We start from the raw sequence: 23,532 nt of genomic DNA, 5'->3' as shown, positions 1-23,532 counted from the left end.
GCTTATTTTTGTAAAATTTTATGTATGATAATAGCAGAAAATATTGACAAGTGTAAGAAAAAAATGTATCGCCTTAACTTCGCCACCAATAAAGACGATACTAATATACAAATAATTTAATGAAATCTAACACTACAATAATAATATAAATAATGTACTTTAGGGACGAACTAAAAAATTTAAAAAAAAAATCTGTTTATCTTTTTTAACTCCCTTTTTTTGTTTTCCGAAAACATTTCCCAATGGCGCAACTTACGCCATACATAAACTCCCCCACCCTCCTCTTTTTCCTTGTAGAACGGGCCTAACAGATCAGGCCGGCGAAACGTACAAAACTCCATCCTCACAGATGTTGGCGAAAGCGGCGGCGCTACCGCCAAAATTTACAACCAATCACGTTAGGTTTAGACACATCTATGACGTCAGCTCGACAAAGATGGCGGATGCGAAAGACTTCCGGATCAGAAAATATGTTCTATTTCCATCGCGTCGCTGGCGCGGCGTTACTGAAATGAGTGTCGGAATTTTTGTTTTCGGAAGATGGTCAAAATGGTGCATTAGCAGTTCCATTAATACTCTTGTATTTTTAAGAATTTGAATGCTAAATTTACGTGTGAAAACTATGAAATTAGTTCACGCACAGTGATTTTTAAATTTAATGTTAAATTTGAGTTGAATAAATTATTCTCAAACATATCTATTAAAAAAAAAAACTGCAAGCACTGGTGGCTGTCGTATGTTTAGTGTGTATGTAACAACAATGAGCATTTTATATACAGTATTTTATTTTTGGTCGTGCGTATGACATCTTAGCTGTCGGTATATGCCATTTGGTGGGAGTAATTTCGTGAATTCGAAGGAAGACACGGAACGGAAATGTGTTAACAACCACGGTGTTACCATATTTGACGGATGGCGGGAACCAAAGTTACAAATACAAAGAGAAACTTTACAGTATTAACTGTGTAATATATTTAAACAAGATGGGTAGTATTTGAATAAAATTCCTTGTAGAAAATCGGGTCCAAAGCCGATCGTACATTAAAAAATTTTAAAATGTCTTTTTTTTTCGTTTTTATCGGAGCCGTTTGAAATTTCGGCCTACTAATCAAATAATTCGATGGTCAACGTATCTGCTCCGGCAGCGAATTCTAGCGGCGGGTGCGGAAACTACGCGAGGATTCGCGTCCCGAAATGTAGTTGAAAATACAATTTGCGTACATTTATCACGCGAGGCATAATTTTAAAGAATTCTTCGTTAAATTTTTTCGTGTCCGAGTTTCGTATTGTAAGTGTATTTGCAACATGGGAACACATTGAACCGAGGTTAGATGTTGCACGTCTCTGGCGAGTACTAAAACACTCGCTCACATTTTTTTTTTTTTTTTTTTTTTTTGGATCGCCATATTTTCGCCTTGCGCAGTCGCGCTACTGTAATTCCAGCGTAGCTTTTTCGCCCAGCGCCGTCGTATCTGGTTGAAGAGGGAGGGGAGGGGGGGATGCGACCAACCTCCGTCGACGGTTCCGCCGGCTATAACTCGATTGCCAGCCGGCGCGCGTTTGAACTCGGCCCAGTGCCGGCAGTTCACACCCCTCCTACCCCCTCCACTCTCCTTCTACCAATCGCCAGGGGCTCTTGGCGTCGTTAGCTATTCCCTGTTCCCTGTTCCCCGTTCCCTGTTCAAGCCATTGGTCCCAAAATAAACTTTACGGGCAGTGTTTTCACTTTCTCCACAACCACCACATCATGCATAGTTATCTGCCGCTCATTTTCTAGCATTCGTATAATTCTACATTACTGACGTAACCAACCCCGCGTACTTGCATTTAAAGGGGGCACAAAGGGAACACGTTTCCTCACAGCCACATTTATACATAAAAAATATTAATTTGATTATATTGCATTTCATTTTTCAACGTGTAATGAATAATACAAGCCTCAAGTATTAGCCTTCAAGATGAATTCCAACTTTTAGACAACTTGCACTGACGTAATCTGTATGGCCCATTACACAATGGCAAAGAAATGTAAAAACCGAAACGGATCACGAAAGTACCAGATATTTACATTTCCCTATCCATCTGCCACTTAAATGGTGTAACTTAACGACAACCAATGAGATTATATATCACCAACTTATTTTGAAAATCTGATATGTGAGAAAGTCTGGAATTTACACACACAATAAAAATAAACAAAAATTATTGATACAACACAGGTCATTTAAAATATGCTTGTATTTGAAACAATTTTTAATGTATTTAAAACATTAACAAATATGGCTACCACACAGAGAAATATTCGGCTTCTATTGTAATGGAGTATGCAACGTACAGTCGCTTTGGTAATCTTTGTCCGCTTCCATATCATCATAGAACGTCATAATAATCGTGTTGATAAGCTAACTTTTATTTATCACGTTTGTATTTGTGTACAGGAATAGGATCTGGTTGAGATAACCTCTGATGGCAGCAATTTGTACTCTTAATGCAAACTTTTACCATCTTAACATAAACTATATTGTCACTGAATAAGGTAAAATAGTTACACACACAACTTAATTCCAAGATTGAGGATCTCATCAAGATTGAACATGAAACAAGCTTGTACTAAGATTGACATTTGAAGAAAAAATGCTGCATGGGGTAAGCCCAACCAGCCTAGCTTTTCATTGCTACCAACTCCTGACTTGGCCAAACAAAAGTATATTTTAGTCAACCAAATGTTTAGCATTCATTTGTAACTATCTCAAAAGCTATTTTTTTTTCTCAGGAACACCAACAGTGTTCCTTTTAGTTAATTATTATTTTTTAATATATGCCATTGCTGAGTGCACTGTATGTCATAAGAAACATCAATACAGATAAAAAAAAAGGCAAACATACAAAAGACAAGCCAAAATATGGCTACGTAAAAAAAATTTAGAACACAGAAAACACTGAAAATTCAGTGGAAGAAAATAGCCACAACTTTATTACAGCACAGACAGACACAAGACAATATAAAAAAAACAGTATACAAAGACAAAAACTACTAAGGACAACTAGAAAACTGCTGACTTCATTTCCTGAGCTAATTTAGAGTTACATACCTGTAAACACACATTACAGAACTCTACACCACGCAAATTACCATAGACACATTAAGCAATTATAACAGTAGCTAAAAACAAGTGGCAAATTACCTCTTTTTAACAAATATGATACTCCTTATGGCTTCCACCTTAGTTTTTAAATAAAACTGAACTATTTGGTTCAGTAAATTTTTATATCAAAAATATATTTGGACACTGACTAATTCAGTTGAATAAACTTAACACTATCTTACATTCCTCTCTACAATAATATTTTTACACAGAGTAAAAAAACTTAATATGACATACACCCACAAATCAGATAAAATATGTAGCAGAAATAAAAAAAAACACAAATATGAATTGTATTAAAATATGTATCATTCCCGCCATTTTATGAAATTCACAAACATAGATATAATAAAAGAACTAAAAATAGTGTCCGGACTAGTATCAAAATAAATTTGATATGATATTTTGGAAGATAAGTTCTTGCACGATCTTGGTTAACTTTTATTCAAAGCTTCTAAAGGAGAAAGGGTGGGGTGCAAAATTATTCTGCAAGACCAAAACAAGCCCTACGACCTGGTAAATTACAGTTGTAAATAAAATAAGATAACACTACTACACTGTCTCATGTAGCTTCACTAAATTTTGACAATTGCCTGTCCTCTTCATTACATCTGGCCTGTCAATAAAATACATTCTCCCGTGTCTCTCGCATGGTTTTCAAACAGACTAAGAATGGCTGGTGTGGTCATGTTACTATTTGATGGTCAATCAGTACTTTTTTTTATCTGAACAAACATAAAATTTGATTTTGAATACACAGCAACTCAGGTTTTGACTTTAAATAAAGTCACTATTTAATATGGAAAGTATTTATGAAAAATTAAAAAGTATTGTAAGACCATTACACTAAATAACAAGCTTTTCAAACACTTAATATAGGGTATTTCACATGAGAAGTGGTTGTAGATTAGAATAAGTAGCAGTTTAGATACCAGTATTATGAATTATTTGAATTTTGTAAATACAATTCTAATATTTACGACCGATTAAATTAACCTGCATAAAGTCTGTAGAAATGCCAGTCAAGTCTGCTCAATCAGTGTCGATTCGAGACCACTGACCAAGAAACACCCCGAGAGTTAGTTCAGATTGAAGTCCCCAACGATCTTCATTCAGCTCTCAAAACACAACGGTGCAACAAAAAATGTGGTCAGACCCCGATCAAACCAGTTTCTGACGTTAGAACACGCTAGAACTCTATTGGTGCAACTGGTCATTATTACTGTAATTCACTGCTGGATCACATCACCTTCACACGCTACGTGGGTTGCCTAAACTGAAATTATCATCACGGAAGAGATATTTAAATTAATTAATTAACTTGGGATGTTTAAAATTTTGCTGTCTGTTGTATGCAAAATTCTTTCTGAAGTGTTGTGTAAATATACTATTATTAATTTGTCTAGGATTGTGCATTGTCCCACAGTAATAGCTTACTTTAAACTCTAGTATGGATGTGAATTTTTTAAATATCTACGGACTGGTAAAATAGTATTATATCTGCTTCTAGTCATCTCTACTTAATATCCACAATATTCTATACTCAGCAACAGATGTTTCATATAACTGTTATATAGTTCTTTTAAAACATAAATAAAACCAGGAGTTATATAATTTTTCTAAAAGATTACAGTTACAAAATTATATTTTAGGCACAATTTTTTTCATACTCCCTGACACAATACTTCACATGTTTGCATACTGTTTCTCAGGCTAAAATTTATGTCAAAATTTAGTGAATAAAAGTGAAACAGAATTTATGAGAAAAATGGATTATTTTTTAGTCACAAGAAATCATGAGTAACGTTTCTTCATCATAATCGTGAAAGTTCTCTTCCTCTTGCTAGCCTCATACGCAGTTTCCATAATGTCTGCACACAACAAACCAAAACCAAAATTCATTATTGCATGTAATATTTTAACCATCACACAGATTTTTTTTTAAAATAACATTTGAGGAAAGAAAAACTACGCTTTACAGTGAATGAATGTACCACCACACTGCCTTACACAAACAGAATATCTGAGAGCTATGAAAAGGAGTTCCATGTGCACTGCCTAACCAAAAGTAAAATGCTTTATTTGGAAGCATCTAAATTAGGCCACTTTTTAAAAAATAGAAACTATTGCCCAACTTGGCATACCATTTAATACAAATAAAGTTCTAAAATGTTCCAATTTTCTCGTAATCAATGAAAAGATATAAGTCGCAAGGTCCAAGGCAAAGTTGATTCTATCATCTGGTGCAAGGATACACAATGAGCTGGAAGTAGGTGTTTAAGTAGGGCTCCCAAAAATTTTAATTTCAACGAGAACAAACTAAACAGTACAAAGACACTTTTTAAATACACCTTTTCAAAAAATCCATGCTATGCTTTTAACACAACTTTAAAATAATTTAAAACTGAAGTTCAATCTAGTTTACATATTCGGCGATAACTTTGACCATGGATGTAATGACAAAATAGTCATGGTTATGTTTCATTTAATATGTCATTACCATTAGCTATAATACCTATAAGCATTAAGCTGACAATATTGTAACACATGTTCCACGCTTCAGAATTTTGTAAATCATGTGTGAATTTTGAATAGGTGCGATAATATCAAACTTACAGCTAATACATCAACTTAGACAAAAGAAGCATTATTAAAATTTTAAAATTTATCTGTTAGCCACAGTCATAATGTAGGTCCTTCAAAAAATGTTTTTTTTTTTTTTTTTACTTTTTACATCTGCCTCAGAAAATACATGTATAATGCTGAAACAAAGCAATACCTGAAAGTCTAAGTCGAATCCTTTGCGAAGAGCTAGCTCTTCTACCTCTTTGGCAATATTTTCCTGGGTTGTCCCCTTCACGTCTATGTAATGGCATTCACTTGCAGCATAATGGCAGGAGATGGCTTTCCTGAAGCCCTAAGGAAAAATCAAATACCACACACATTCAAAAACTCATGCAATGTGTAAGTTACCAGCATCATCCGTACATGTTTAGTTCAAGCTTTATGTGCACCATTAGCAAATACTGACACCTCAAATTCATTGCCACAAAAATGCACATTGTGACCTAAATACTTATTACTTAATGTTGTAAATTAAAGATGCTGGGAACTTAAAAAACACTACTTCAGTTACATTTTATCTGGAACATTCACTTAACGAAAATGATATAAAAAAATTTTTGCAGGAATTGGTAATGAAGATACACCTAAAGTGTACTAAAGTTTATCATATACAAAGCCTGTTATTTTGGACAGAACCATTTTTACAATCACATCTTTTTTTTATGAGTTTATTCCAACTCTCATGTTTAAAAAAATTGTGTAGAAAATTTGAGTTTCCAAACAGTGTTAATTTTTTCTAGCATATAATTTAAATTCGATGTGCATTATATATTAAACAAAATCGCGTGAGCATAAAGAAGTGGTTTCATTTAGGTTTATAAGTACACCCGCCTCTCGAAGTAACGCTGTTCGATTAGTGCTGTTTAAAAAAATGATGCCAATTGATTACAACATGATTTGAAGTAGCATTGTTTTCTTTTACATGAATTTTTATTTACATGCGGCACAAGGGCAATACCAATGGCACTTGTGTAGAATTAAATACATTGCAACGAATTAGTAATGTGACGACTCAACAAACAATATTTTGCTCTTTCCTTAATAGCTATTTGCTCCCTTCACTACGTATTTATCTCCGAAGTCACCTCTGTGTTTAGCCAACATTTATTTTACACTATCCCCTATGTCAATAGCATCTACGAAGAGTAAAGCTAGAAGCTTTCAGGGCTAGTTTACCTTGCACCTACTAGAATGTACTAGTGGCAAATGCGCCTATTAGCAAATCATGGCAGACACACATTTCATAAACAGAGGCAGAAATTTTGCAAACAGTTAAATAATCTTTATAGTAATAGAAAAGTTAAGTTTATGCTTTTTTAATTATTATAAGAACTGAAAAATATATCCTATATTAATAAAATTATTATTGTGTAACTCAGAAATTTGTTAGCACCTACTTAGGAATGCTGTACCCAAGCCTTATTATGTAAACAATGTGGTACATGAACTTTATAAATTTAATTTTGTGTTGTTTAATCTCAAAATATTATTTGAAAATTTATTTAAATCTACTTTAAATGTATTTAGACATATATTTGTACCATAAAATAATTTTAACAGGAGCAGTGTCTTTACAAAATGATAGTCAGCAGCCACACTTACCTGATTAGAAAACAAATTATTATGATTATCAAGCACTCTTGTGGGATAAACATATTTTATTAGCGCTGTTTTGATTAGTGGTCTTTTTTCCTGCAACGAATTAGAGCATTACTGTAAGGGGCGGGTGTAAATTAAACAATTTTAAACGAGTCTGAATGACTAACACTTTTTTCTGTGAAGTTTGTCTTCTAAGAATTTTTCATCACAAATTGTTTTGAAAATACAGCGAATACGCTTTATAATGACATTCTTTAGTTCTGATATTTTTAGCAAGAATTTTTGATATTTATTTTTTTCAGCTATGCTTCATTCTTGATACCATTCTTTCAATTACCAACTAGTCCCTCAATGCTCCATTCATAGTCTCCAATGACCATGACTCGAAAAAAGACGTTAAACCATACATTCATTCAATACTTTGAGCTTTCTTGTGATTTGACAGCACTTATATGGAAAATTACCTCACTGAATGTTTATCATTTTGTAGGGATGTTAATAAATACTTAAAGTGAATAATCCTTTAGAGTGCAATAATTTAAAATGAGGTTCCACTATATGAAACTACTTAATATTTTAGCTCTCTGCTCCCAATACTAAGATCTCGCTGTTAATTTGAGAAATTATAGAAAACCTTGATCTAAAATTTCATCAAAATATTGTTCATAAAATAACTAATTGTTCAACAAGTCCAAATTCATAATGGCGTTGAATTTAACTCAGTGGGAAGATTCGGTAGAGAAAGCCAAAAGCCAATGATGTGAATATTGTAACACCATGGGCACCATGTGCTTTAGTAATATCTAGTACTATGTCTATTTTTTTGTCTACATAGAGTATTTAAAAATAAAAAATAAATACAACCTTGGTTGTATTAATACCAGAGCCATGGACGAGAATGGGATGAAAAAACACTGTGTCTCCTTTTTCCATTTCCAGTGGTAAAAGCGGATGATTTTCAAAACCTTTCACGCCATGAAAGGCCTTGTTAACACCATTCTGCAAAATAAAAAATACAAATATTATAATCGCACATACTCAACATTTAAAACCATTCATCAGAGAATCATCAATTTTATTATGTACATTAAATACCTTGATTAGAGTATCAGTATCAGGAGATAAATAACCTATATTAACAAAAAATTAAATGCACTTTCCTAGATGTATAAATTATAGTGTTTCCAATTCAATTTTAGAAACAACTTATATATAAAAATCCCATCCAATTGTACAGACAATTAACTACTATAGTAGACTCCTGATTAGTCAGGTGTGGATTATCTGGTTTGCGGGTTAACCGTAGCATATTTCACTTCTATAAACAATTTTTTTGTGCACGCACAATGATAACGACACTTATGTAACAAAAAAAATCCAATGCAGTTAATTAGTAATGCAACAAATTAATAATATGATGAATTATCAAACAATATTTATCTCTTTCCTCAATAGGTATTCACTTTCTTAGCCAATGTTCATATTCTGCCATCCCGCATGTCAGGTGTAACCAGAAGCTTTAAGGGCTAGTTTACCTCGCACCTCCTACGATGCAATTTTTGCAAATCATAGCAGAAACACATCTAATAAATAACAGGAATTACGTTTACAAATTAAATAATCTTTCTAATAATAGGAAATGTTAAGTTTATGCTTTTTTTATCTTATTACAACTTACATAGGAATGTTACGTTCAAGCCTCATTATGTAAACAATGCACTATGTGAATATGTATTAAATTTAATTTTAGGTGGTTTAAGCTCAATGTTACTTAATATTTAGTTAAATGCATGGCTAATGTATTTAGACATAAATACATTAGCCATACTGTTAGTACTGTATAATAATTTTAACGGGAGTAGTGTCTTGATTAAAATACTCTTTTATTGAAAAAACGCATTTGACTTGCGCTGTTTTGATTAGCGCTCTGTTATACTGGAACGAATTAGGGCTTTACTTCGAGAGGCATCTGTTACAGTGTTTGTCTAGAACAGGGGTCGGCAACCTTTTGAGTCGGAAGAGCCAAAAATTAAAATTTACAAAATTTCAATGTTTTTAAAGAGCCACAAAATTTTTTCTTGCCAACAATAAATAGTACCTACTTGCATAAATAAAGTTTTTTGATAAAAAAAACTAATATTTATTCATAAGAAAAATTTATTCATATATAAGCCTATCTGTTGGGTGGGCCCGTAAGTACTCGGGCGGATGGATAGCTTTAAATGGATAATTTAACTGCTTGATGACATTTTGTTTAGTAAAATATAACAAGCGTGGAAAAAAACCAGACTTACCACTGGTTTGTAATAAAAAAAGTATTTTCTGTATAAATGACCTGGTGATGCAGTATTTCTGGTACGGAACTAAAGAGCCGCAGCTTCACATCCAAAGAGCCGCATGTGGCTCGCGAGCCGCAGGTTGCCGACCCCTGGTCTAGAATGTCAGGATAAAAGAAAATTTAAGTTTTTTTATTTTTTTTTATTTTAACTTAGCTTTAACCATGTTTTTGGATTATCCACGGACCCCTTGCTAGTCATTACCCCAGATAAATGGGAGTCTACTGTATATACAATTGCAGTTGGTTCACATTTGAGTATTTTCTCAATTAACTTATGACAATCCCAGCTACATAATACCTGCGTTTAAATATTGTTCATAACACTTCATGCTGTAAGCCAAGTCAAGTTGTGCGCAAACTGGAATGAAGAACTCAATTTTTGCTCCTAACAATTTACTTAAAGTTTAATTAATTAATGGTCAAAGAATAAGGTTTAAGTTTGGGTTATGGGCATTGAACCAAGAATTAACTGGCAAAATATTTAAATGTTAATATTTCCCATCGTTTCATAAGTAAAACTTTTATACAACTGTTCAATGAAGCCAGAGATGCTCAGTCGTCCAAAACCTCATTAATCAAACTACTACCACCTACCAAAAAAAACACTGAATGCTGAATAACCCACTCCTTTTACAAAAATCTTTTTTGTAACAGTACATATATGTATGTATATCTGTGTACATATTCTGAACATGTTCTGTTGCTGAATTTATTCTCATTTTCCACTTTTGCTTTAGATCGCAATACGCCTCTGACAACAGACACCAAAAGAACTCCACTACTCAGATTGATTACTTTTTCAGCATTGTTGACATCCATTTCAAAAGAAAGTTCAAATTAGAGAAAACTGATTTCAACACATTATTTTCTCTCTTCTCCCTCGCCCTCATCCTCTTCGACAAAAAAATTAATAAATAACCAAGATGCTGTTTGAGTCATGAAACTCCTTACATGCTATTTTCATTATATTTACTGTACTTTTATTACTTTGCCACTCAAACCCCAATAAAAAAAAATTCATTAAACTCACTTCGTAATCAGGGTAGTCATGAGGCTCCAATTTTCCTTTGTGAGTGCCCGGTATGACCACCAAGCACCCATTGTCCACTGTGACTCTCTCCATCGCGGTCCACGCAGCCACGATGCGATCTGCCGGGCGGAATGGAAAATAATGAAGGTCCTGAAAAAAAAAAAAAAACAATTAACACATGGCAGTGAAGTCAAATGGCCAGTTGCACCATTAGAACTCAGGCATAATCTCCTTTCATGACAATGGTTCAACCACATTTTCTGTGGCGCCACTGTGTTTAGAGCGTTGAACGGAAATCACTGGGAAATTTGAGATGAACCGACCAATTCGTCATTTCATGACGACAATCTCGGATCAATACGGTGCGAGCAGACTTTCCTTGAATTTGTTCTGAACTTATTGCAGATTATTACTGCATTCAGATGTAAATATCAGATAACGATTTACAAAAATTTCATATAATATAAAATACATGTAAGAAAAATGCAACTATTTCTAGTTTTACAATCACTTCTTATGTAACTTTTTAAGTGTTTGAAATGCTCGTTATTGTAGTTTATTGATTTAGTCAAGATTTTTTTTTATTTCGTCAGTAATACACATGATACTATTAAAGAGAAGCTTTTTTTTAAAATACCTATTCATTTTTTAGACTATAAAAATATAAATAGACATAAAGCTTCTGCTGCATGAACAGATAAGGCAACCAAACTAACCATTTTCTCACTGTGTCACAATCAATTATAGCGACTTCATATCGTTCTAGCTCACCAATAGAAATGTTGCCACAGACAGAAAATGCATAAACTTCCGGTTCACACAAGTGAAGATCGTATTGTCCCAGTAGGTGTTAGTGCAATGTTTAGAAGATCATTGGATCGCATATCGAATAGCAGCATGGTGCAACTGGCTATAAGTGATAGAAAAGGTAAAACTAAGGTTTTTCTTGCACAGTTCACACAGAGGCTTAGGAACGGTGGGACAACCAGGATTTAAGTGATCTGCGAACCACTCGGATAGAGACTCACTGTAACTAATGTCAAGGTGCTTGACCAATAAAATAATCAAGTGTAAACTATATATTATTGTTAAAATAAGGTACACTGTCCAAAAATTATCCACACCATCATTAAATTATTACTTGTTCTCGGAACCACCCCGTAGGAAGTTGAATTTTGAGTATCCAGGAATTCTGCAGATAAATTTTAAATCATTTTCACCTGGTGCAGAGGGTGGATGGATGTCATCTTCCCCGAGTCAGGGGGCTTGTTGATGAGCATAGTGTGCACTGCCTTCACATTCGGTCCGGTGAAACACTCCACGTAGTCCAGCACCTAGAAACACAGAAGTGGATCTATGAAGCTGGGTTGAACGAACAAACAAACTGTGCGTGGCTCGACTCTCTCTCCGTCTCACACACCATGGCGATTTTTTTAGTCTCTTTTTTTTTTCCATGATTACTTTTATTCCAGGGGTATTTATAAAATTTTAACTCGATAACTCCTTTGCATTTATGTTTTGCCACAGATATTTTCAACTGATATTTACTTTAGTGTAATGACATGCATGGCCTTAAGAATTTTTAAGATCCCCTTTACTTCATCACCTTCACCAAAATCCAGAGAAATTTTTTTTTTAATTTCACAAAATACTTCAAGAAGATGACAATGTTAAATAGTTAAAGCATAAAATATAATTAAGATGGTTGGTTAAATTCTTACTGATAAGACTATCCTCCAAAATTATCTCTGGAAAACATATTAAAATCAAACAAAGTGTCTTATCTGAAATGTATTTCTAACATTTAATCACTATTTACATTTACTTTGTCAAGTAATTGTACTATAATTTTTTTGCTGTGTTTTGTTTCAAGATATGTTACAAACTTGATCCCATTATCACTGCTCTGACCCTAATCACCTCGTTTTAAGTTACTTCCACAAATGCTCCATTATCATCTCACCACTCATCACAGTTTGTACTACCTCGATGCCGAGGAGATGTCGAGTCCATCGTTCGTTCAGAAATTTAAGCTTTGCCGTCAGCTGCCAGCAGTGGCGTAGCCAGGATTTGTGTATGGGGGATGTCAAGAAGCATGCTCCCCCCCCCCCCGCCCCCCAACCCGTATTAAAGCAGGGGGTCCGGGGGTCCTCCCCGAGAAAATTTGGATTTTAAGGTGTAAAATAGTGCTATTTTAGCAGTTTTCGGCACTTAAATTTAAATATTGTAATGGTAAAAATTTTATTAATTTTAATACGAAATTTGTTTGAGTGATGAATAAGAAATTAATTAAAGATTTGGTGCTAAGGGGAGGGGGGGGGGTTGAACCCCTAACCCCCCCCCCCCGGCTACGCCCCTGGCATGTGCGGGGTGTCGTGAATCACGAGGCGAGAGAGCCGACACACGCACCGACGCGAGAGACGGCTTAGTTAAAGTCGAAGAGGTGGGGGGGGGGATGAAGGAACTACCCGAGGGTGCAGGATGTACTTGGAGAACACGTCGTCCCACACTATGTCCTGCAGCTTGTAGTACAGCTTCTCCCCGGCAGCTTCGGTCGCCAGCAGGGACTTGTCCTTCATCAGCACCATGTTGCTCCTCGGCACCCGGCCCTCGCACACGTCAACGAACCGCCGGCTGCGAGTAACACAAGCGCTTCTTAGAGATCAATTAATCTTTTTTTGTTTTAAGTTATACTTTAGGCACGTTGAGGGTGAAATTTTAGTACGTAATGGGAAATGCAATGAAATGCACGTGCATCGCAAAACAGATATTTAACATGTTTTAAATACAATGCACGTGCATGTTTCTGCTGTAGCCACGAGCCAAAGTCATCAAGATGGAAGACCTCAAGAGTGGCAGCATGCACCCGTACATATTAACTTTCATGGACATCAGGGGATATACTAAAGCATATTGGTGTGCCAAATAAAACTTAAACCGGTGAAACTATCCTGGAACGTACAATGAAAAAATTGAATAGTCATGACATAATCGCAACTTAAAAATATACCTATAATTTATTAGCATAGAAAAATGTGAAATTTAGTCTTTGTGTTTTCTGCTACCCCATCGGTCACTTTCTTGAGGACCCCAACATCATTACAAGGAGATTCAACGGCTGTATGTCCTTCCTACTGGTTTCAGCTGCATTCGTTAGTATCGCCCCGACTTTCTTGATCATCTATCCATCGAGATAAGCCTCGTCCAAACCTATTCTTTCTGGCTGCTTTCCTAATATTGTAGTAGGAATAGTAAAAATCATAACACAAGCAGAAATGTAATAAAAAATTTCTAGTAAATAATATCTGTAATCTTCCGTTGCTGCGTGGAAGTAATTAAATTAAAAAAGCACAGTAAAAGTGGTGGTAGTAATTAAAAATTAAAAAAAATAATCTTGACTATTTAAAAAATTATTGCAAAAAAATACTTAACTTGGCCATCAGGAAGAAAGAGCGATGAAAAACCAACAATAATAAATACAACGAACATAAACCACTTAAGACGAACTATCAGGGGTCATAAACTAAAATAAATTATTCACACGTAGAATTAAATCCAAATAAGCAAAGAAATATGATTAAATACAGTAATATAACAAAAAAGAAAAAAATGTTCTGTAAACTCTCACAACATGGGCAAAATTCTCAAGCAAAGCATAGCTTGATTATATGGTTTATCCATGTTATAAAAGTCAAACACTACATGACAATTTTCAACTAATTTTTCATTTTGATAGTTTAACTGACATAGTAACTTACGTATGTGTCCACCACATAATTGCATGTCATCAATACATGAAACTACTGGTCAGCAGTACTGTCACAGCCTGGGCAAGTGCTGCCCGGTGCTGCAAGCTCACCAGCGAGAGTGGTGCCACCCAGGGCCACAACAACTAAATTTCCAAAGGGGGGGGGGGGGGGGGGGGTAATATACCTTTTTATAAAGAATCATTGATCCCCCCTATTGAAGCGGGGGGTCCGGGAAAATTTGTATTTCAAGGTGGAAAATGGTGCTATTTAAGCAGTTTTATTATCTAAAAATTGATTACACAGCACTTTCTTTGCCCCCGTTTGCCCCCACTACAAGGTTTCAGAGGGGGGGGGGGGGCAAAATACCCTTGCCCCCCCCTGTTGTTGCGCCCCTGGCGCCACCCTACTAACAGGCACAGCACAACAGGTGCCACTCCCACCGACTCACCAACACTCATCCAGCAGAGCATGTTCCACCAGGCCGCGGACGAGCAAGTAGCCATTGTCCTCGTAGAACCTCCTTTCCCCGTGGCTCATGACTTCCCCGTCCAGAGTGTACCTGAACTCACAGGCACCTGATGAAACAGATGCTGAGGTCTCGTGAGGCGTCTGCAATGTCGTGTCGGTTAAAGAACTGAACTCTCAGCAGCACAATTTATGAGACGAGTGTAGTGCATCCAAATACATTTAAAACGAAGGGGGGAAAATATATTAATTCTGTTTAACTGTTTCAATGGTCTGAATATACATTTTTTCCTTCTTTTTTTCCCCCAGTCATTATTGAAACATTAAAACTGCCGAATTCTAATAGTGCAATATTTACTTTAAAAATTCCCAGAATTGAACTTCTTCTACCTGTCTCCTACGTGACATTATAACTTTCACGCAATATTGCCCGGTCATTTTTTTGTCATAAAAACCACAATGAAACAATAAAAAAAAAGAAATATGGCCAAATAGGATACAGTTGCTTGGGTGACCAAGTTGTCTCTCTCTCTTTAAATTTTTTATCTTTTTAATTAAATCTCTGTCCTTCCTACATGTGCATAGGCTCTAGAATATACAACAAGTTGTGTTAATAAGTTATATATAATGCATTATATATATATATATATATATATATATATATATATATATATATATAATGCTGTCTTACTAACTACTTATTAATTTATTTATTTTAATACTTATCTGTCATATACTTGCAGGTAATCCTAACACACCAACTGCTCTGTCTCTGTGTTAGAACACAGGTGTTTGTTCTCTGGTTATAATTTTCTAGTGACCTGCAATTTGGAAGCTCCTTAAATCATTATAGACCTTTCACTATGTTCGGCCTCTTCAAACAGTATTGGCCAGCCAAACAAGTAGAGTATACCATTTTTTTCAACAAATAAATTTTGTTGGAAAAATTATGTTTAACTGTTTAAACACTTTGGCAATATTTTGTGGTTACGAGCTGTATTAATGTGTGTGAATTTGTTGAAACTTCCCTATAAATGTGCTTAGGTATTAATTTTTCATTCAATTTATTAATACCAGTCATATACAAAGTGAAAAAGAATTAACGAGTCTTTAAATTACTTAAATGATATATCAAAATTATCTACAAAAAAATTTTTTTTTTTAAATGGTGACGTTCTTTAACTCCAAGTGTGCGAGAAGTACACAGATTAATTTACTTGCACACTTCTCTTCCAGTTCAGACAGCCCATGAGATGTCACTTCTGGTACCAAGTGACATGAGAACATTCTTCAGACAAATTTGGACACAGCATTAACTTGTAGCCATCTTCCCTGTTGATGTTACTGGAGCGTTGTTTGATTTGTATAGCTTCTCCTATAAATCTGAGTCTGTTGTAAATATTAACAGCCCGCTGTAAACGGCCCTACATAAATTCAGTGCCTGAACAAAATGCCTTCAATTGCTATCGCCCATGAAGATTACAGCAACAAGTCCAGCCGATCATCAGGCACACCATCTGAAGCCAAGATGCCGTTAGAGACCCTTGCCAAGAAAGCCTACAATATAGATTTAAGTTCTTACAAGTTTGTAATAAATAAAGGATACAAGTTTGTGCTCTTGATTCCCTTTTAAGTGCTTCATGGTGACTTGATTTCTTTCAGAAGCCATACTGCTTCTACAGAAAAAAAAAATATTTCAGACATTAATAACACTACTTGTTGCTCCATTCATTAACAACACGTTTTTGCCTTATTCAGTTTGGACTGTATGCACACGAAGACCATGCAAATTTATTTATTGAGCCTAACATAACTCTAAACTAAAATACAAGCAAAACTTGTAGGTTGTGAGAAATGCAAGTATAATTACCCATATTTATTGCTTTTAAATTATTTGAAGCATGAAATACTTAACTATTGTGATAATCTGTCTATTAATTATTGGTAGAACATCCATCCATGTTTCAAACATTCTAGGAGTAGGCATTTTATATGTACATATGAGAATGTGGTTTCCCATAAGGTATGGATGAATAGAAATATAACTTTTTAATTCAATTTCATCAAAATTTCTTAGTATTATATAACACTTTGAATACTTAATACAAACAATTATTGCAGTATAGCCATTTATTGTTATTCTTTTATTTTACTAACTCACTAATAACTCAACTGATGTTGACATTTCTTTTGTGATTTTAATCAAAGACATAAGAGCACTAATTAACTCTCTAAAGAGACAACTAAAAAACTAAATAATGAATTTTCAACACTTAAACATGTTCGTTTATGTTAATTCATTTCAATTTCATGGGTAGTTAGGTTTCATGTTAGTGATTCGACCTATGTAGGAGTGGGAAACAAAATATTTGTGTCACAGTCTGACTTCGAGATTTTATTGAAAACATATTCTGTACCTATTTATAACCAAAAATTAACTCAAATCACAAAAAAATTAATCTTTTAATACAGTAAATTCAATAAATGTAATTTATTTAGCAAGAAAATTGTGCCAAAATGTATATAATAAAAAAATTGGAAAAATGTCTACATTTTATTAGTAACTCAGTTTTACATTATGATGGTACATTTTCCAAACACATAAATACTTGCCAATTTATTTTAATTGTTCCGAATAATTACAACATGCTTATTAAAAATTATTTTATTGTAAAAGTGCAATATATATTAGTCAAAATCATTAAGTGCCACATTTTTTTTAAAAAAATATGCTATAGTTATGAATAAACAGAGCTCAAAAAAATAAAAACACTGAAATCTCCTGTTTTTAAAAACCAAAATAGAACATAATCTTGTCCCTTGTGTTTATAGCTCATAAGTCTGAAAATTGAAGGTTTTGTATCAGCATCTAGTAAATATTATCCCCCTTTCCCCTCCTTGTGACTGAGTATGGAATTTGCTTGCAAACTGTGGCTTCCTAAACCCTAGTGTTTCCTGTGACTCTGCTAGCACTAATTTGGTTACAGCATTGTATTATGGGATGTTGCGTTCCTTATTTTGTTATGAGCCTTAATTGTCTACTGCCATAGTTAAAGATATTATTTTTTATTTAAAAATTATTTTTTGATAGAGTAAACATATACTAAAGTAATAGATATTTAAGATAAATATTGAGGGGAAAAAAATACAGAGATTAATCATGGAAGAAAGGAAATTTTTTTTATTAATCTTTTTCCCAAATAAATATTCAAATGTTCTATCCCGGAACAGATATAAAGTCGGAGCATTGACATCACACAAAATCAAAACTTCGTTCTTCAGAAGTGTGATGGAGGAGAGCACAAAAAAAGTAATTCAGTAATGTTTGCAGGCATGAGCTTTCGTCTAAGCCAAGGAGGTTTAAAACAGTATAGAACCTCTGATATTAGCTCACTAATAAACTCCCTTATTACTACAGTTTGTTTCAAATATTGTCATTCTTTATCAACATACAAAATTACATTTTTTTCTTCTTTTTTTTCTTTTATTTTTTCTGTTTGGATTCATCTATGGAAAGCAATACAAATATTATTTTAGTGCATTGATTACCAATTAATTATACTAATTTTTTAAAAAGAAGTTATTTAGGATTTTTGAAGTTTATATACATGTTTTAACTTTTTAAAAATTGTTTGGACCTGATTACCTAGATTACATTATTAAGGAATCAAAAAATGTTTTCAAAAATGCAAATCAGGCCATTTGTCCCAGAAAAAAATTCTTTAAAAAAATTGGCTCACTTTGGTGCTGCTTTGCGGTGGTAGGATTTGATTCTAAACGTAGGAAATTAGGCCGCAAGATACATACGACAGCAAGAAACACAAGCAGCACAAAAATTTAAGTGAAGTTTCCAAATACCTATTTATAAATGATGCAAAATGTAAAAATTAAAAGCCAAGGCAATAAACATGAGGGCTGGGGAAAGCTGAGAGATGGGTCGCACAGACATGGATACAGAGACCATTAGTGGACGATCCAGAGGAAGTGGAAGTGGACGCAAACAGAAAGAGAGAAGCACTAGTTCCTGGTGAGGACGGGAGTGGAATGGGCTTGAGGAAAAGGTATTGCAAGTGAGAGGTGTGAAACACTTATAGAAGCAGCTTCAGGAAATGGGAGAGTGAAACGGGGAGGAGGAATGATGTGAGAGGTTAAGCATGGGAGGAAGGGTGAAGTACAAGGGATGTGGGAAAGCATGAAAGAAGAGGTAAAACGGAATTCAGTGCAACAAATGGTTACATCTAGAATGTGGAGATGTTACTGATGTGATGGAGTGCTTAGAAACTGAAGATTGGGTATATAAGAGGTGTGAACTTGCAAAAATCACGACAGGTGCAACAGATCTACGCAACGAGGAGACGTGTTGTTCGGATAAGAGTGGCGCTAATGTGGAAGGGGTGTAAAGTACAGGCAAGGGGAAGGGACCTAGTGCAGTCGGGTGGAAACCATAGGGAAATGGCTGTGGAATATGTTTTGTGAGAGGATGGTTTAAAGAGGGGTGATGGAGAAAGAGGTTGAAGCTAAGGTAAGAAATGGAGGGAGGAAATTTTATATTATGTTGTACAGAAGGAAACTGTAATACTGAGTAGGTTAGAATACTGGAAAAAAAGTGAGCTAAGTACAAATAGAAAGTATGATGAACGCAGGACGAATAGATTAAAGGAGTTAGAGGATAAAAAGTGTGTTAGCAGGAACAGCAGACAGGTATAAATAGGATCATGGGGTAGGAGTTCAAGCAGAAGAAATAGAAGTGATGGGAGATGGAGCAAAAAGATGCAAACCAGATAAGGGCGGAGCTCAAGATGGCTACGATAAGATAAGGGAGATCGCTAGGCTTAGCGCACACAATAATATAGTTAGGAAGCTATAGGACGAGACTAGCAGATTCAGGAGACAAAATAGTGCCCTAGAGGATAAAATGAAGGTATGGAAACACACATGTGGGATAGGAAGTAGCAATAGTTTGGAGGGAAAGGTGGAAGGAACCAAAGAAAGGTGTAGAAGGAGCATGAGTGTGGAAAGCAAAGAAAAAAATTTGGGCTGAAGATATAGGAGATGGAATGGAGGCCAGGATGAGAATGTTTGCAAACGATTGCATGATGTATGAAGGATACACCTGCATGAAGTTTAGATTCACGAGGAAAAGGAAGGTAATGAAGGAAGTGTGTACCTAGCTGGAAGGGACAGGAGATAAAGTAGGCAGATGAATTTAAGTATCTGGGGATGACCCTGCATACGATAACCTGGGATGGACAAAACAGGTTCAGAGGGTGGTGAGTAAGGGGAGGAGGGCACTGGGGTTGCATGGCAGGACCCTATAGAGAGCAGGGAGGAGGGTAACAGAAAAAGTCTACTCCACGTAGGTCAGACCAATGATGGAGTATGTTGCTGTGATCTGGGATCCCTACCTCGTGACCGAGGTAAGGAAGCTGGAGAATGTGCGGCGTAGAGCAGCGAGATGAGTAATGGGTATGTGGAGGAGTAGGGAAGGGCAAGAAGGGGAAATGCACAGTTCAGTCGAGATGATTAAGAAGTTGGGGTGGAAAGCAGTTCAGAAGAACAGGAGGGTGGAAAGATTAGTCAGACTGTTTAAGGTGATAAAAGGGAGTGTGTGGCTAGGGACAGCTGGGTTCACAGAGGTGGGTACAGAGGGCAGAGAGAACACAGGTAGAAGCTCCAGAGGGAGATGGACGGAAAAAGGGAGACAAACCTTCCTAGTGAGGGCATGGTGGGAGTGGAATGGGTTGGAATAAGAAATACTGGAGGTGAGAGATGCAAGGGACCTGAGGAGATGACTAAAAAGAAAGGGGGCAGGAAAAGTGAGCAAAAAGGGGACCCTCCTTGCTACTGGGTGAAAACCCAATTATAAGTATAAATGCAAAATCAAAAATCTTATGAGAGATATCCCTGATCCTGTTGTTGTCACCCCATTGTTTACATGATACTAGCTGCAACATGATCCTGTGATTCTTCAGAGATCCTTAGGAATATAGAATAGACGAGGCTGTTTTTAAAAAAGACAGAAATTTTTAATATCAGTACATTATGGCCAGGGCCAAGACTGTTTTCCATTTCAAGCGAATATTGTTCATTGTTGTTCAATATTCACTTGAAATGGAAAACAAATTAGTATTAAAAAAACAGGTTTGGCCCCGGCCATAACGGACGGACATTAAACATTCCTGTCTTTTTGAAAAGAGCCTAGGCTACGCTATATTCCTAAGGATTTCTGGATAACCACTGGATCAAGTTACATCCAGTATCGAGTAAACAGTAGGGCAGCAACAAGCAGCTCAGGATTACTTATCTCCCATTGAAAATAGTTGCAGTTACGCTATTAAAGCAAACAAAAATTTACAATACTTCTTTGATTTACATTACAGAAATATTTACAATAATTTTACGTTCACCACTAAACCCGTAAATACAATGTTTCAAATGTGGCTGTAATAATAGTATTCAACATTTACTGGGACTTAAACATGGCAGCGATCACATTCCGACATGGGTGAACATTATAACTGTCTGTTACACACAAAGTTTGTGAAATATCTTAATGTGCCTGACAGAAACATTATAAAAAAACACAAGGAACTAAATAAATCAATTTTAAAGTGTTTCCCTTTTTTTTGGAGTGATGTCCATACAGTAGACAATTACCAAAAAAATTTTATGTAAGTCAGCAACGTTAATAATACATAGAATCACTGTTCAATATGTAAATTATAAGAATTTGCTGTTACTAATGTGATGTAATCTCATAGTTTTTATTCTTATTTACAAGAATCCGCAACATTAGAAAATAATCAAGTTGCCACTAAAGTCACTGGAGAAAGTTTAGTAAATTAAATTGAACTATAAATAATACAAAACGCAAAATACAGCTTAAATTAGTTCTCACATGGTTATGCAGGATAATGAAGTAGTTGGTACAGCCCAAATTCCAAAAAAATAATTGTCAAGATAAACTACGCATTATCATGAGTGTTCGTCTATCTTTTCTATTGTGACCTTCCTATGTGATCCTGACATTCGTGCATAAAAAAAAATTGTTTCGAAACATCCGATTGCCCCGGATTGCCCTAATCAGATGAAAACTAATTTTGAAGTTGTGAAAGAGAGTTATACTTATTAAAAAATATGCTTGAAGATATATCAATATTTTGATATAATAAGCTAGTTAGCGATTAGCGTGACAAGTATTATAACGACAAATACAAAACTCCATCTACTTCACACCGAATATTGGCCTACGTTTCCGTTGCAGCCATAGTAATAAACATTACGAATTAAATTATTGCTGTTAAATTTATTTTTAGAGAACGAAATATGCTATAATTAATAACTTATAAGTAAAATGTAATTTTATATTTTGTGTTTTTTTAAATGATTTGTGAAATTGTATATTTTGTGTTATTGTATTTTGTGAAATTGTATATTTTGTGTTTTGTTTTAGTGAATATAAATAGATATATTTTTATATGTGTTTGTGTGTGTGTGTGTGTGTGTACTTGACATGTATTGACGCCAGCCGCCGGTGCTCCTTCTGGTCCGCAAAGGTCGTTATGTCACAACAACACTTACTCTTAAGTGCATCGAACACACCCGAGCGTGATGTCCGCCGAGTGTGTAAACGTGCGCCGCGACGAACACCAAAGCGACGACAGCACCCGGCCGGGTGTGGCAATGTGCCGAATTTAATATGTAATTATTCTGTTCAAATCAAAAACAACCAATTTAATAACAATTTAAAAGATAATTAATTCAAGGGAAATTATGTCCAATTGTTTTGTAATCATATATTGTGTAACATGTCTTTCAAGCCCAAAACTGGCCGGATCTGTTTTCCCGCACTCCACGTGTTAAGCGCGAGACCGCCCCGCGGCCTCGCGCTCAGTTACCGTCGGGAGCTCGCAGGGGACGGACGCTCAGCGAACGCAAAGCCATCAACTTTCGCGCTACATCCACATCTCAACAATAGTGTAAGTTCTTAAAATCTGTTTACCAGCTCTGCGCCGACCACACCCAGTCGCATGATATTTCGTGCGACTCGTAACTAATTAATTTTATCCCAACAGGGAACTTTGCATTTTCTACGTAATTTCGTGTCCAGAGATTAAGGACAGCATAATTGAGTTACGCAGTTTCGGCTTCACAGCCAATTAATTGTTATCATCGAAGACTCTTAGCAACGTGGGTCGAGTTCTTACTCGCTAACTTCCGCCTCTTAACTTTCATCGTCTATAAATGTGTAACTTGTAATGTGCAATCTAACCGAGTAATTTCCAATTAGAAAGTGACTGTAACGTGTATGTCTCCAGCTTACTGGGTGTACGTACTTTTCGGGACTTTAATATTTCGCCACAGGTTAGAGGGCAAATAACTTTGGAACATATATGCCACTCTCCATGTTAACGTAAATGTCTGCATCAGTTGTTGCAGCACAGTAGCTCCGCGACTATCCGCCGCATCTTTTACGTTGACAGTCGGCCACTGTATCAGTCCGTGTATACCACTTTTCAACCTATCCTGGTCGCGCGTACCGTTCATGCTTAGAGATACGCGTGTAGCAGCGGTCAGACA

General features: G+C 35.4%; 1 protein-coding gene across 2 annotated transcripts; it reads right to left on the bottom strand.

Moving 5' to 3' along the window:
• Positions 1 to 2,946: 2,946 nt before the first annotated feature.
• LOC134532709 (phytanoyl-CoA dioxygenase, peroxisomal-like) lies at positions 2,947 to 22,212 on the bottom strand. 2 transcript variants are annotated; one of them, XM_063369474.1, is made up of 9 exons: positions 21,851 to 22,212; positions 16,559 to 16,628; positions 14,936 to 15,096; positions 13,207 to 13,372; positions 11,959 to 12,072; positions 10,739 to 10,888; positions 8,235 to 8,369; positions 5,926 to 6,063; positions 2,947 to 5,017 (listed from the first exon to the last, which is right to left on the bottom strand). In XM_063369474.1, exons 2-9 carry the CDS (start codon positions 16,619 to 16,621, stop codon positions 4,961 to 4,963), a joined length of 984 nt encoding a protein of 327 aa, XP_063225544.1. In that variant the 5' UTR covers positions 16,622 to 16,628; positions 21,851 to 22,212; the 3' UTR covers positions 2,947 to 4,960. The 2 variants fall into 2 exon arrangements, with proteins under 2 accessions (XP_063225544.1, XP_063225543.1); XM_063369473.1 differs by lacking the exon at positions 2,947 to 5,017 and having other exon boundaries at positions 5,830 to 6,063; positions 21,851 to 22,203.
• Positions 22,213 to 23,532: the final 1,320 nt, after the last annotated feature.

The sequence above is a fragment of the Bacillus rossius genome, chromosome 6, assembly GCF_032445375.1.
Source record: "Bacillus rossius redtenbacheri isolate Brsri chromosome 6, Brsri_v3, whole genome shotgun sequence".
In the NCBI taxonomy this organism is placed as follows: Eukaryota; Metazoa; Arthropoda; class Insecta; order Phasmatodea; family Bacillidae; genus Bacillus; species Bacillus rossius.
Note: the sequence above shows the minus strand (reverse complement) of the source record. Positions and strands in the feature narration are given on the sequence as shown.